We start from the raw sequence: 15074 nt of genomic DNA, 5'->3' as shown, positions 1-15074 counted from the left end.
CCCAACTTCAGTGAAAGAAATGGAATAGCATTAAAAGGTCTGAGAACCTCTTGCAACTGTAATTTTGCTGAATTGTTTCCTAGTTCTCACTTTGGTGGTATCAGAAAGTTTCTTGTGTCCTAGCTGCTCCAGTTACATGTGCTGTTGCTTGATTAGTCTGTTGTAAATAGGCATACATTTGCTCTTTTATACCACATAGTCCCTGGGTTTGTGCTTGTGTTACACCACAGAACAATGCAGGTTCAAAAGACCTTTAAGATCAACCCAAAAGACCTTTAAGTACAACCCTTAACCTAATGCTGCCAACTCCGTCACTCAACCAGGTCCCTATGCACCACTTCTACACTTTTGTAAAGGCTTTTAAAGATCTCCAGGGCTGCTAACTAAACCACTTCCCTGGGCAGCCTCGTCCAATGCTTGACAACCCTTCCATTAAAGAAATTTTTCCCAATATCTAATCTAATCCAGTCCTCCCTTGGCACAACTCAAAGCCATTTCCTCTCATTCTATCACTTGGGAGAAGAGATCAGAACCCACCTCACTACAACCTCCTTTCAGATAGTTGTAGCCAGAGATGAGGTTTCCCTCAGCTTCCTCTTCTGCACGCTAAATAACCCAAGTTACCCTCAGCAGCTCCTCCTAACACCTAGAGGTGTGCTCTAGACCTTAGTTTCCTCACAGGTTAGAGGCTTAGAATCATGGAATGATTTGGGTCAGAAGGGACCTTAAAGATGACTCAGTTCCAACACCCCCTACCACGGGCAGGGACACCTTCCACTAGAGCAGATTGCTCAAAGCCACATCCAACCCGGCCCTGAACACCTCCAGGGATGGGGCACCTACAATTCCCTGGGCAACCTGCGCCAGGGCCTCACCATCCCCATAGGAACAAATTTCTTTCTGGTATGTAAACTAAATCTTGCCTCTTTAAGCTTAAACCCATCACCCTTGCCCTATCCCTGCAATCCCTGATAAAGAGCCCCATCCCAGCTTTCCTGTAGGTCTACTTTAACACCTCCTGTGTTAAAGGATATTAACTTCATGTACAACTTAAAAGAAAAATCCTGGATGACTGAGAAGGGTAGAAATGGTGCTTTAATTAAAAAAAAAACCAAATAGTGCCTCAGTATGGGTACAGAGAAGGATGAATTCCAGTAAGTCTGACATTTTTGGATTGTTAGGCAATATGCTTTCTAAGAGGTATCTCCCCAACAGGAGGAGGAAAACTGCCAATATTACCACTTACTGATGTTCTGAATGGCATTAAAGTGTCTGCTTCTGTTCACATCCATAAGTGTGGGAAAAAACTACCCAGTAAGTGCAACAGACAAAAATAATGTGCAGTCCTTTGTTCCTCTCTCCCTGTTTCAATTTCCCCTCAGAAGGCTTTTGAGAAAAACACGCTCTTCACGATCTCTAATAAAACCAACACCTTGACTCCCAGCTTTTCAATCACATCAGCCTTTTTGGGTCAATTTTTTCCAGGTGCACAAGAGGCTTCAGCTGCTCGGCAAAGTTCCTCATGTCATCAGACACTACATCCTGCCCTGCTGGTGCCACCACGTTGAGCTCCACCAGATAGGAGAGGGAGAGTGGCTCGATGCTCTCCGTGTTCCCCGGCATCAGGATGCGGAAGATCTTGTACACCACGATCTTCATGATGCCCTTGCGAAACACGTGCCCTTTGGCCACGAACTCGTGGTCCATGCGGAAGCCCATCTCCACCAAGAAGTCCGTCAGGTTGTCTGAGGTGGCGATGTCCACGCAGTTGCGCACCAGCGCATGGCGGCTCTTGTCCCCGATCTCCGGCTGCCCCAGGTAGCGCAGGTGCCAGGGCATCCCACTCTTGTCCATCGACCGCCGAGCACGCAGCACGAAGGGGCTCGCCTGCTGCCCCTTCAGCAGGAACACCATTTCGTGGTCCAGGAAGGTCTCAGGCTCCATGTTGTCGCACAGGCCACGCAGGCGGTGCAGGAGGCTCTCCAGGCTCTGGTCCAGGACACTCCCTGCAAAGTGATGGAGAGATGGAGGGATGCAGGGAAGGACCAGAAGGATGGGATGTAATCCAGGGGGACATGGACAGGCTAGAGAAGTGGGCCTGTGAGAACCTCATGGGGTTCATCAAGGCCAAGTGCAAAGTCCTACACCTGGATTGGGGCAACCCCTGTTTTCAGTACACGATGGGGGATGATGTGATTGAGAACTGCCCTGCAGAGAAGGACCTGGGGGTGCCGGTCAATGAGAAGCTCGACATGAGCTCAACAATGTGCACTCACAGCCCAGAAGGCCAACTGTATCCTGGGCTGCATCAAAAGAAGCGTGGCCAGCAGGTTGAGGGAGGTGATTCTGCCCCTCTGTTCCTCTCTTGTGAGACCTCATCTGGAGCACTGTGTCCAGGTCTGGAATCCTCAACGTAAGAAGGCTATGGAGCTGTTAGAATGGGTCCAGAGGAGGGCTACAAGGATGATCAGAGGGCTGGAGCACCTTCCATATGAGGACAGGCTGAGAGCACTGGGGTTATTCAGCCTGGAGAAGGCTCCAAGGAGATCTTATAGCGACCTTTCAGTACCTGAAGGGGCTACAGGAAAGCTGGGGAGGGACTGTTCACAAAGGCTTGTGGTGATAGGGCTAGAGGGAACGTCTATAAACTGGAGAGGGGCAGATTTAGCCTAGACATAAGGAATAATTTCTTCACTATAAGAGTGGTGAGGCCCTGGCACAGGTTGCCCAGAGAAGCTGTGGCTGCCCCATCCCTGGAGGTGTTCAGGGCCAGGCTGGATGGGGCCTTGGGCAGCCTGGGCTGGTGGGAGGTGTCCCCGCCCGTGGCAGGGCGGGCGGAACTGGTTGGGTTTTAAGGTCCCTTCCAACCGGACCCGTCCTATAATCCTATGGAGGGATGCAGGGACGGAGGAGAGAGGCATCCCCGCCGCCCCCCGTGCTGCCCCCCCTCCCCGGCGCCGGGCGGGCCCCGCGGGGCGCTCACCTTGCAGCAGATACTCCATCATGTTGATGGTGCCGCCCGTGACGGGCATCATGGTAACCGGGGGCGCCTCCATGATGTGCGGGACGCGGGCCGGACAGGGCCGAGGGGGAGACGCAGGGCGGGGCGCAGGGCGGGGCGGCAGCGCCCCCTGTGGGCGCGGAGGTGACACCGCGTGCCGCGCGGGGGCCTCGTCCCGGCCCGGGAGCGACCCCGGGTCCGCGGGCAGCGCCGGCAGCGGCCTCTCCCGCCCACGGGGCCGCGTCAGCGCCCCCCGGCACAGCGAGCGCCTTCCCCGCTCGCCGAGGAGCGACTGTGATGTCCTTGTGAGCCCCGCAGCAGCCGCAGCTCTGGCTGGTTCGGAGCCTCGGGGCCAGCCCGGCCTGACCTCGCCCTCGGGACCGGGAGCGGCTGCACACAGGGGAATGTCTGAGCTTTATGTCTTGATCCATAGCAACTGTCTAAGCTTGTACATCCCATAGTGGCTCGTGCCTTCAGGGATGTTGCTCTAGTGCCAGACAGCGGTGCTTGGACTCGGTGATAAGGGTTGTTTAGCCTGGAGAAGAGGAGGCTGAGGGGAGACCTCGTTACTCTCTGTAACTACCTGAAAGGAGGTTGTAGAGAGGAGGGTGCTGGCCTCTTCTTCCAACTGACCGGGGACAGGACAAGAGGGAATGGCCTCAAGCTCCGCCAGGGGAGGTTCAGGCTGGACATTAGGAAAAAATTTTTCACAGAAAGGGTCCTTGGGCACTGGAACAGGCTGCCCAGGGAGGTGGTTGAGTCACCTTCCCTGGAGGTGTTTAAAAGATGGGTGGATGAGGTGCTGGGGGGCATGGTTTAGTGATTGATAGGAATGGTTGGACTCGATGATCCCGTGGATCCTTTCCAACCTAGTGATTCTGTGATCTAACATGTCTTTTCCAAGCTAGTGATTCTATGATTCCAAAGGGGGACCCGCTATGCAAGGAGCAGACATCCTGCAGGATAAGGTAACAAAGCCTGGAATCCACACTGCCGCACCAGCAGGAAAAGGATTTTTCTTCTCAAAGTTTGGGCTGCACCCCCTTTACCTCTAGCCTTCATCTTTGGACCCCAGGAACCTCATGACCACTCAACAGACTGACTGTGCATGTGAACATGACATGAAGACATGTTAATGTGTCTTCAAAAAGGAATGAATGTGTAATACCTTTTTAGGTGATGAAATGAATATGCACAAATCTGTAAAAGGTGCGCAGTTTTCTCACTTTGGCACGCGTGGTTTTGGAGGATTAATTAATCCAGCACTGCTAATAAAGGGTACGTGATAACAATGATTATCCAGTTGTTATTGAGTTATTATCTCAGAATCCTTGCCCAGCCACATCTAGCCTCCCACTTCAGTGAGGAGTATTAGAAAGCAAGGGGGCTTGAAGACTCCATCCTTTGAATCAGTTAGTATAGTCACAATAATAACAGTTACAGTAATACCAACACAGTTCAAAAACATGCTAGCAGAGGGACATTCTTTCTAACTTCCAAAAAAACTGCAATTACTTAGGTGAAACTTAACTCTACTTTATCTTAAATCAAAAATATTCTGCTTTTGGTAATAGTGATTACTGCTTGTACCAGCGCGGCCCACAGGCCTGCAAGAAGGTGCAGCAGCAAAGGGTCAGAGCACTGGGGTGTTGGTATTGTGCACTGGTTTTCTGAGGGGATTGAGGCACCAACTTCTGTCCGATGAGCAGAAGGCCCTTTATTAGGCTTAATGGCTTCCTTACATATGTTAGTTAGTAAAACATGCACTGTTAGTTTTACAATGATTGGGTTTTGCTACTTGTCCACGCACCTAAACTATACATATGATTGGCTAAAACTAAGTGTTCACACGCCATGACATGTTTTGTTTTTTGATCTCATTCCACTTCTTCATCATGTTTTTCTCCTTCTCAGCTCCACCTTTCCTTCCTCTTTGATATTTTGTTTCTTATCTTGTCACAGCCAAGGTCCTTCAAAGACAGTGTCCATTTGTTTGTGTCCTTCAACCTGCAAGAATTTCTCTACAATTCCCCCTTTTTGTTTTTCTGACTAGGGCAGCTAGACGAAATGCATGGCTGAGTTGACACTGCACACACAGGGGATAATTGTTAAAACGATCAACACTATTAACAACAGCACTCTGCCTTTTATCAACACTTCTCATACCCACCCCACGATTCCAAATCCTGCCAACCAGCTGTCTAAAAACCCGTCCTCATGTGTTAACTGTTTCGTCATGTCTTATAGCTCTCTTACGGTTTTGTGTATCGAATTAGAATGATCTGACAGATTCATACAACACATTCCTTCAAAATCTTCACACCCATGGCCCTGTGCTAATAGTAAGAAATCTATTGCTGCTTGATTTTGAAGTGTAGCATGTCTAATTGAATCTACGTCTACTTTAAGTGCAGATAATGCCATTAAAGTTAAATTTGATTGTTTTGCAAGCCAACAACTTAGTGTATCTAGTGTTCCCAGCGCTTTTGCTACTCCTGCTTGTGGCACAAAAAAGGCAGCTAATCACTGAGAGGTATGCTCCCAGTTCTGTACCTGACTACTACAATTTGCATTATAAGTGACACTATGTCTAGCTCGATTTTTGTTTCTTTTGTGTTGCTGCAATTGTTGTTGCATGGATGGCATAAACATGGTTATTCACCCTAAAACACAGGGTCCCCCCCCTACTTCTTGAGGGGATTCCTGACCAGGCGTAGTTGCTGCATATCAAAAAAATGCCAGGTGGTGATTTCTTCAGGCTATAAGTTGTTGAGTTCTATGGTTTCTTTTCCTCCTTCACACTACCATGATACATTGTACCACCTGCTTTCGGGATAAATGAGTTGGTAGCTCTAAGATCCCACCCAATTTCCTGGAGCTTCTTGTCCATATCAAAATACACAGCTCCCATTTCTCAGTGATCCTAACAATCCTAACTCTTGAGGCTCCGAGCCAGTGTACTTTAAACTTAGTATGAAGTTCTTGACATCTGTGGCATTGCGTACTGTGAGGGTAGAATTGTCGTTTATGTAAGACTTAAAACTCAAATAATCTCTTTGTGTTAACGGCAGTCCAATCAAGCATGTTCTAAACAGGTCTCCTGGAGAGGCTAAAGAGAGGCAAAATCAATCTTCATTTGTTAAATTTGCAAACATTATCCATACATTCTTGTGGACATTGATTGTCCATGGACCTCCTTTAACAATCATAATCAAACCTAATAATGTCCGCAAGGTCAGCGTCCACCCCATCTTTGTTGGTCGCTTTTGCTCTTGTCTCGAAGTATGGACATAGCCACTTTGCTGGTACCCATTGAGGTTCTTTATCTGTAACATAACTTAAAAGGGCCTCCCCATTTTTGTGCATCTATAGATTTGACTAATACTTGAACATCATCATGTTGACTTGATCTATTTATCATTGCATTAAAGTGTTTAACAATTGGTGGTACTGTATTCAATCCACTTAACCTTAAAAAATTCATAACATACAATGCTTTATGTTGCCTATATTGCAGAGATTCCCCAACTTCTCACCATTTTTGTTTTTCCAAAAATGATTTCAATATCAAATGAGTATGTTTAATGATAGCCTGGCCAGTGGGAGAGTGGGGGTTTCCACTAAGATGGGTAATTCCCCATTGTTGAAAAAAGCAATGTGTGCTATGAAAAACATAACCTGGACCATTATCAGTTTTTAATTTGTGTGGAATTCTTAAAACAGCAAAAGCTTGTCAAAAGTGTGTTTGAACATGCCGACTTGTCTCTTCTGAGAGAGCTGTGCCCCATACAACTTGCAAGAAAGTATCTATGGAAACGTGAACATAGCCTTGTTTTCCAAATACTTTAAAGTGAGTCACATCAGTTTGCCATATTTGCAAGGGGCCTAGACCCCATGGGTTTACAGCTGGTACGGGCCATATCGCTGAGTGCTAATAGTCAGAACAACATTGAATGATTGCCTTTGCATCTCTTCTGGAGATTCCAAATTGTTTTGCTAATGTTTCTGCAGATTGATAAAAAAAATTTTGTGAGGGTCACGCCTGCTGCAAGTGATCTGGCAGTGGCGCTGCCCACACAGGGCTGGTTAATTTGTCCGTGGCAGCAGTGCGATGGGCTAGCTCACAAGGCAAACTGGTATGACTGCAGATCTGTACAACATAGTAGGCATATGATTGTGTTTGCAATTACCTTAACAGACATTTAGACTGGTTAAATAGCATCTCATTCTCTACATGGTGCAAGGCTGACCTTTCTATACGTTGAATGAACCCCTACAACATAATGTGAGTCTACTACAAGATTGACCAGTTCATTTTGGAATAATTCAAAGGCTTCTTATTACTGCTTGTAACTCAACAACTTGAGGTGTCTTTGGGAGGCACAAATAACCACTCAAAACCTGACAATGTTAGTGACCATAACGCATGTTTTCGTCATCCCATGTAGAACCAAAACCTCCCGCTCCCCTGTTAACATTTTCTGCTTGATAAATTTGTGCCTTAAAAGGTACTAATTGGGCAATTAGGCGTCCCTTTTTGATAGTTACTGGAGGGCTGGGTGTCCACACCATGGCTTGAATCTGACCCTCATAATCTGCATCAATCACCCCTGGCAATACAAAAATTCCCTGTAATGTGGTACTTGATCCTCCTAACAACAACGCACTCAGTCCAAATCCTAACAGCCCATGGGCGTCAACTGGAACACGTTGTATGCTGTTGTTCCACAAAGTCACTGTCTCTATTGTGGAGAGATCCACTCCGGCACCTCCGGTTTGTCCTTGCTGGGAGGTGAGCCAGGCACCCTGCAGTCTCGGTCTTTATTCCAGAGGAGTTTGTGTCGGGGCATGGCTCTGGGAGATTTGCAGCCCCGTTTCCCTGGTGCTTTCTAGGCGGCAAGGGTTTCCCATCCTTATCATACCGGGAACGACACTAATTCACATAATGGGGTCCTCGCCGGCATCTTGGGTAAATACCTGGGCCTCATGGCTGTGCCGGTGGATTTGACCCTTGCTCTTTGCTTTTGCACTGATAGATTAAATGACCCGGAGCCCCACAGGTACAACAATGACGCTGACCACTCCCTTTTCTAGGCTTCCGAGGTGCGGACACTGCCTCTGCCGTGGCTTGCGTTTGGTGTTTTTTAGAGCCCACTCTGTTACAAGCTTTGCACTAAGGTTGCAGCCCGCAGCAAATGTAACAGAAGGTCTTTACAGTCCTCATTAGCATTGGCCACCGCAAGTTGCATCATTAATGCCTGTTTTGCAGCTTCGTTATCTATCTGTTTCTCAATAGCATCACACAATTAATCAATGAAAGTCATACATGGTTCCGTTGTGCCTTGGTGAATGCTGGTAAATGATTTTTCAGGCTCCCCTGGCTCCGGGCTTGTCAGCAAGGCTCTGTATGCTGCTTGGGCTGAATCCTGTAAAACATTGGGATGCAAATGCACTTGCACACTCGAGTCTGACCATTGACCTTGTCCCATTAGCTGTTCTATGGTTATGGCAAAGCTGGGGTCTCCTTGAGGCCGCCCAATGTCCTCTAGTGCAATCTCTTCACAGATCTCTTCCCACTTTGATGCCCACAGCAACTTTTGGGTTGGATTTAAGACCACAGCCGCTAGCTGTTCACAATCCCAGGGGAGCAACACTTGCCCTAGAAACACATTCTCCAGCAAGGACTGTGTAAATGGGGCATCTTAAGCCGTTCATTTGCACTGTCTTTCGGAGCTCCTTAATGAGATCCCACTGAAAACCTCCCCACTGAGGCAGCACATTCTGGCAGAGCTGGACTAGGGGAGTCGCCTTAGGGACGCTTTTCTCTTCAGCTGCAATGTTTTTAAACACCTCATCCCATCTGTGTCTATAATCTTGCGACAGGTGGCACTGTGACTCCTTCTCTTCCTCAGATGGGGGAGCGGAGGGATGTGCAACGATGTTTTCACAAGCAGCTCTTTGAGGCTTAGGGGCGAGTCTCTTGGGTCTCACTACGTTTTCCCCTTTTACCTCCGCTGCTAATTTCTCCTCCTCGTCTCCTGACGAACTCGAGGTGTTTGCTTCAAAATCTCCTGACCTCGTTGTTCCTTCAAACCATCACTCTGCATTCCTCCACTGTCTGATCTTTGTTTTACTGCCCCTGTTACGGACTTCTCTGCTTTCAATGCTTCCAAAGTCTCTAATACTAAGCACCACGTTGTGGCTACATGCGTGGCAATATCGTCTCCGTGGCAGACACGACTCCAAATTAAGACCTCCGTGTGTTCCCAGTTTTTAAGATCTAACGCTTGAGAGGCTTTTGTCGGGGCTCCATGATCTTTGAGCCATCTCAATAATAAATGCAGGGTATTTTTATCATATCTAACTCCTCATTTTGCTAAAATATGCATTGTCACCTTTACAATAGCTTTATCTTCTGCTGATATCTGGGCCCCCATCTCTCTCTGACTCCTTAAGATTATTCCAGCCGCTCACCTGAATCTGCAGATCAGATGATTGTGTAGCCCTGGGGTCTGTTGTCCGTGCAGTCCAACTGGCAAGATGATCGCTCAGCTGAAAAGTCCCCCCAAACGCTTGTTCCACAGATCCAGACACCTTATTGACCCCTCACGTCAGGGTTGCCATCTGAGGGGATTGAGGCACTGACTCCTGTCTGATGAACAGAACGCCCTTTATTAGACTTAATGGCTTCCTTATATACGTTGGTTAGTAAATACATGCTGTTAGTTTTCCAATGATTGGGTTTTGCTACTTGTTCATGCTCCTAAACTATACATATGATTGGCTAAAACTAATTGTTCACACGCCATGACGTGTTTTGTTTTTCAATCTTGTTCCACTTCTTCATCACGTTTTTCTCCCTCTGAGCTCCATCTTTCTTTCCTCTTTGTTACTTTGTTTCTCATCCCATCACAGCCAAGGTCCTTCAAAGACAGTGTCTATTTGTTTGTGTCCTTCGGCCTGTAAGAATTTCTCCACAGTTTTAAGGCACTAGGAGCAACAAACGGTTATCGACGTGAAACGGGAATGACGCATTGTGCTGAAAAGATGCAAATCCAGCCTGTCAGGTTTCCTGTCTGGACACTGCAGGTTTTGCACCTTTGTTACTAAATGGAATAATTGAATCATTTAACGGTTTGGGTTAGAAAGAATCTCGAAGATGTTGCAGTCCCAACCCCCTACCGTGGGCAGAGACACCTCCCACTAGATCAGGCTGCTCAAAGCCCCATCCAACCTGTCTTTGGGGACCAGGTCCTCTGGGGATGAGGCAGCCACAGTTTTCCTGGCCAATCTGTGCCAGTGCCTCACCACCCTCACAGTAAAAGATTTTTTCCTCATATCTAATGTAAATCTCCCCTCTTTCAGCTTAAAACCATTAACCCTCATCCTATCCCTGCACTCTCTGAAAAAAAGCATCTCCCCAGCTTTCCTGTAGACCCCTTCAGGTATCAGAAGGATGCTGTTGGGTCTCCTCAGAGCCTTCTCTTCTCCAGGCTGAATAACCCCAGTTCTCTCAGCCTGTCCTCATATGAGAGGTGCTCTGGCCCTCTGATCGTCTTGTTGGCCTCCTCTGGACTCACAGTAACAGGCCCACGTCCTTCCTGTGCTGAGGGCTCCAGAACTAGGTGCAGTACTCCACGTGGGGACTCACAAGGAAAAGCCTCTGTTTTCAATGAGTATTAGAAATGCCCAATGTGTGTCAGTTAAATTGGATCCTGCCGTTTCCAGCTAGAGGTATAAATACGAGTTTGTTCTCAGCTGTTTCCTTAACCTTCAAGCCACACAGAAAGCAAACAGCACATCTGTCTGTCCTTCATCAGTACCTCTACGCAGTGGTGGTGTCCCCTGCCTCCCCCAAACAAATTACATCAATATTACCAGAAGCCAAACACCTGTGAGACAGCAAAGGCACAAACATCCTCTCCCGGGGCAGTAATGATTTGTTTCAGCCCTGGTACACCAGAACCAGCTTGGTGTATAGCTGTGTGGTTGAACGGGGCTAATCTCAGGGGCATGGTGCAATCCTGGAGGGACCTAACTGTTGCTGAGGCTGGAGCTGCAGTCCATGCATGCCCCACTGCCTACGCACTGTGTACATACTCCCCCGAGTGCAGATAAGAGGCCTGTGTTGAAATAAAGCAAGAAAATAGTCAACAAAAGGTTTGGGTAGCGATTTAAAAGCTTTCTTAAACTTCAAAGAACAAAAAAATAAGTTTTCTGTTGTATACGTATCAGCTTTAATTTAAGTTTTCTGTTGTATACGTATCAGCTTTAATTTAAGTTTTCTGTTGTATACGTATCAGCTTTAATTTATGTGCTCATAATACAGTTAGAATAAAGGAATATACATTGAGAAAGATATCTAGGAAAACTAAAAAAACTGAGTAAAAAATGCCCTTCTGTGTTCTGCAAGGGATAGTTTCTGAGGTTCACTTCTTTCTGGGGTGATACGGATTATCTCTTCTGCTTAGCTCAGATGCATGTTAGAGTTACTACAGATAAAAAAAAAAAAAGCAAACAAAAAAAACCCCAACCCTAAAAAGTTGTCTATTTTTCTGTTCTGAAGGGTGAGTTATTTTTAATACTCCAGTTGCAACTACCTCAAGTAGTTCTGCCCCACAGTCTGAGGAGCTATGAAATACTGCAATGCAGAAAACAAGCGTTATCCCAAACTAGGCAACACCCCCATAGCACTGGACAATACAGGTGAGAAAAAGTGGCTTCCCCACACTCAGAGACCATCTCCAAATCCTCTTACCTGTCATGTGAAAGGCAGTGACAACACAATCCCGCAGCTGACCTGCTTGTCACCTTGGTCTTGGGGACTATAATCCACCTCCATACCTTAAAAGGAATCTTTTTTTCCATGCTTATGAAAGATAAGACACAGCAGATACAGAAGACAGATGGAGAGGGTGGAGAGAAACAGAGATGGAAATGAATGGTAAACATGTTATTCCCAGCTACACAAGATCTGTTCAACTCTCTTTAAAACCCTTCTTATATATCTGGCTATGTCAGAGAAACTGGAGGCAAATGCAGAGCCAGGCCTTTGTCTCTGTGCTGTATCATGATGTTTTGAGTGCACAGAGCCCTCCCTGCAGAGCTCCTGCAGGGAAATGTCTTGGAAAATGTGCAATCCAGCCATGATCACACATCGAATTAGCACAAACAGTAGAGAAGCTGTTAGACATAAACTGGATGTAACGTGTTTTTGTTCCTTGTTACTAATGCTTTGATTTTTTCCCCTCTTATCTCACAGACTTTGGGCCTGAATCCTCTTTTTCTGTATTTTTTTTATCGCCTTTATCAATGAAAATTGCTTTCAGACTAAGTGTACAGCATTCTCCATTCACTCGTGATGAATTAATAGCATAAAGCCTTCCACACCACAAATCTGTGTGAGAGCTTGTTGAAATCAGTTACTCTGTTCAGTTATGTAACAGGCAGTTTATATGTGTTCATTGCATAACTTGTATTTTTTAGAGTAGATGACAGAATTTGAAGGTCAGGCTTACTCATTAAGTGATTTTCCATCTTAGCAGGCAGCTCAGGGACGTTAGATTGTTCTTGGACATTTCAGCACAACCCATGATGTAACAATATCTTCAGGATTATCTTAGGTAAAGGGACTGCATGAGCTCACAGCATGAAGACAGAAAGAGAAGACAACAAACATCAGGTAATAGATGACTTCTTATTATCAGCTTTGGTACAAAACACATTCTTCCTGTCTAACTTGCACCACAGGGAAATTTTTCATGTGAAGGAGTTCAATGAGCTGGCCAGCCTGGTGGCTCCCAGACTTGGCCTTGTTTTTCAATTCTTATAACCAAAACAAAAACTAGAGTTGCATGTAGTTTTCTGTGCTGTGTAATTGTCCCCCTTGGATTTTAAATTACAGATTTAGGGTGTTTTGTTAAACATCAAGACAAGCTGGTGTGAGAACATTTCTTCAGTGAATGTCCCACTCTTCAGACTTACCCAGAAACAATTTCACCTGGGAAAGCCAAGATTGTCCCTAAAAAGTGCAATTCTGTCTAGTGCAACTCTACCAACAGGGGCGTCCATGTGCCTGCTAGACCTGTCTTTTGTTTTTATTTGTTCGTTTGTTTGTTTTTGTTAATTAAACAGCCTTGTAGAGCAAATATTCTCAAAAGTTAAGGAAATTTAAACAGTGTTAGTGTTGTTATCTGGGCCGGATCCCATAGAACCTAACCAGCTTTCACATGTAGAAGAAGGGGAATGAACTGGACTGCTGTACTTTTACACTAGCACTTGGCTTGTTTTCAAGTACCTTTCTTGGCAGCACAGTTATCACCTGCACACAATGTATAAAGCAGGCTTGATTGAGCATGAGCTGTGGGATCGAGCAATATGTCCTGGGCAAAAGAGGGTAGCAACGTTGTCCAGTTGTTTTAAGGGTGAAGTAAGGTTTTCAGGGCAACATTAGGTAGCCTTTCTGTCAGCAAGGTGACAAACTCCTTGGAAGACCACTTTAATGAGATTTTGGATTGATGATCATAGAATCGTAGAGTAGTTTGGGTTGGAAGGGTCCTTAAAGATCACCTAGTTCCAACCGCCGTCTATGACGTACACATACTGTAGGATTGCCTTCCATTTGTTCTTGGAGGCCAGCATTTAGCAAACTTTGTTGTGGTACCAGCTGGGGAGCCTCAAGTTGCAGACCTATGTGACTGATCTTGTTCTACACTTGACAGACTTCGCCTAAATCTGCTTTTTCACCCAGTTATCCCAGGAGAGACTCGTCATTGGCATAATTTTTATGGCATGGTTACTCCATCCTGGTGTTCTAGCTTGTGAAAATGGACTGACCTTGTACAACTTTCTCTAGAATAATAAAGTAGGTAAGGAAGAAATTGTTTACCATGAGTGTGCTGAGGCACCAGAACAGGTTGTCCAGAGAAGCTGTGGCTGCCCTGTGACTGGAAGTGTTCAAAGTAAGATGGAGAGGCCTTTGAGCAACCTGTTCCAGTGGAATGTGTCCCTGCCCATGGCAGGGGGATTGGACCAGGTGATATCTAGAGGTCCCTTCCAACCCAAACCATTCAGCAATTCTAATCTAATAAGGGCTGGTCTTTATTTGGCCGTTGTGGATCTCAGCAGGTATTGGTGCCAAAATCTAGATTTCCTTTTTTTTGTATAAGCTCTGACTGCGATGGAATTTATTTTCTTCCTAGCAACCTGTACAGGACTGTGTTTTGTATTTGTGTCTAACAATGTTGGTCACACACCAGCGTTTTCACTGTTGCTGAGCAGGGTTTGCCAGCATCAATGTTTTATTTTTGTGTTTCTTTCTCTTCTGCACCCCCTGTAACTGGGTAGGCAGGGGTTAGCCAAGACAGCTGACCCCAACCCACCAAAGGGATATTGCACACCACGCGGTGCTGTGCTGTGCACTTAAAGAATGAGAAAAGAGGGATATTTGTGGTTATGGTATTTATTTTTCCAAATAACCGTTAGTGTGCCAAGGCTCTGCCTGCTGATGGGAATTGGTGAATTAATTGCTTGTTTCGATTTGCATGCCCAGCTTCACTTCACCTATTAAATGTTCTTTATCTCTAGCCATGAGTTTTCTTGCTTTTACCTTTCCAATTCTCTCCCATCTCCTACCGGGGTGCGGTAAGCAAGCAGCTGAGTCAATCCACTCCATTCCTCTAGATCTCCTAAGTCCTGCTGGGAGTGCTGGGTTCTGTAATTAGGAAGAACCTATGGAAACCGGGGCTAAAGCCACTAGCGTCCCCCTGCAGCAGACTGAACATAAGCTTGTGGTGAAGATGGGATACCCGGTGGTTTTGCATTGCATAACAGACTGCAAAAGCCTTGAAGCACTGCAAAGATAAGGTTGGCTTCAGAGGCAGCTTCCTCCTGGAAGCTACAACAAGGTGAGCCTGGAGCCAGCAGTAATCCCTAGGCAGGAAAACAAGATACAGAGTTGTCAGTGCTAGGAGTTTCACCAGATGCACAGCACTACACTTGCCTTGTGTGCTTAGCAAGATGCCTCTGCCAGGAATTAAAGCTTCCCCAGGGGCAACAGAGAGGACCTGTGGAG

General features: G+C 46.3%; 1 protein-coding gene across 1 annotated transcript; it reads right to left on the bottom strand.

Moving 5' to 3' along the window:
• Positions 1-1066: 1066 nt before the first annotated feature.
• Positions 1067-3100, bottom strand: MED18 (mediator complex subunit 18). Its single transcript, XM_069880177.1, has 2 exons — positions 2984-3100; positions 1067-2006 (listed from the first exon to the last, which is right to left on the bottom strand). Exons 1-2 carry the CDS (start codon positions 3054-3056, stop codon positions 1453-1455), a joined length of 627 nt encoding a protein of 208 aa, XP_069736278.1. The 5' UTR covers positions 3057-3100; the 3' UTR covers positions 1067-1452.
• Between the last annotated feature and the right edge of the window lie 11974 nt (positions 3101-15074).

This window comes from Phaenicophaeus curvirostris, chromosome Z, assembly GCF_032191515.1.
Source record: "Phaenicophaeus curvirostris isolate KB17595 chromosome Z, BPBGC_Pcur_1.0, whole genome shotgun sequence".
Classification (NCBI taxonomy): Eukaryota; Metazoa; Chordata; class Aves; order Cuculiformes; family Cuculidae; genus Phaenicophaeus; species Phaenicophaeus curvirostris.
Note: the sequence above shows the minus strand (reverse complement) of the source record. Positions and strands in the feature narration are given on the sequence as shown.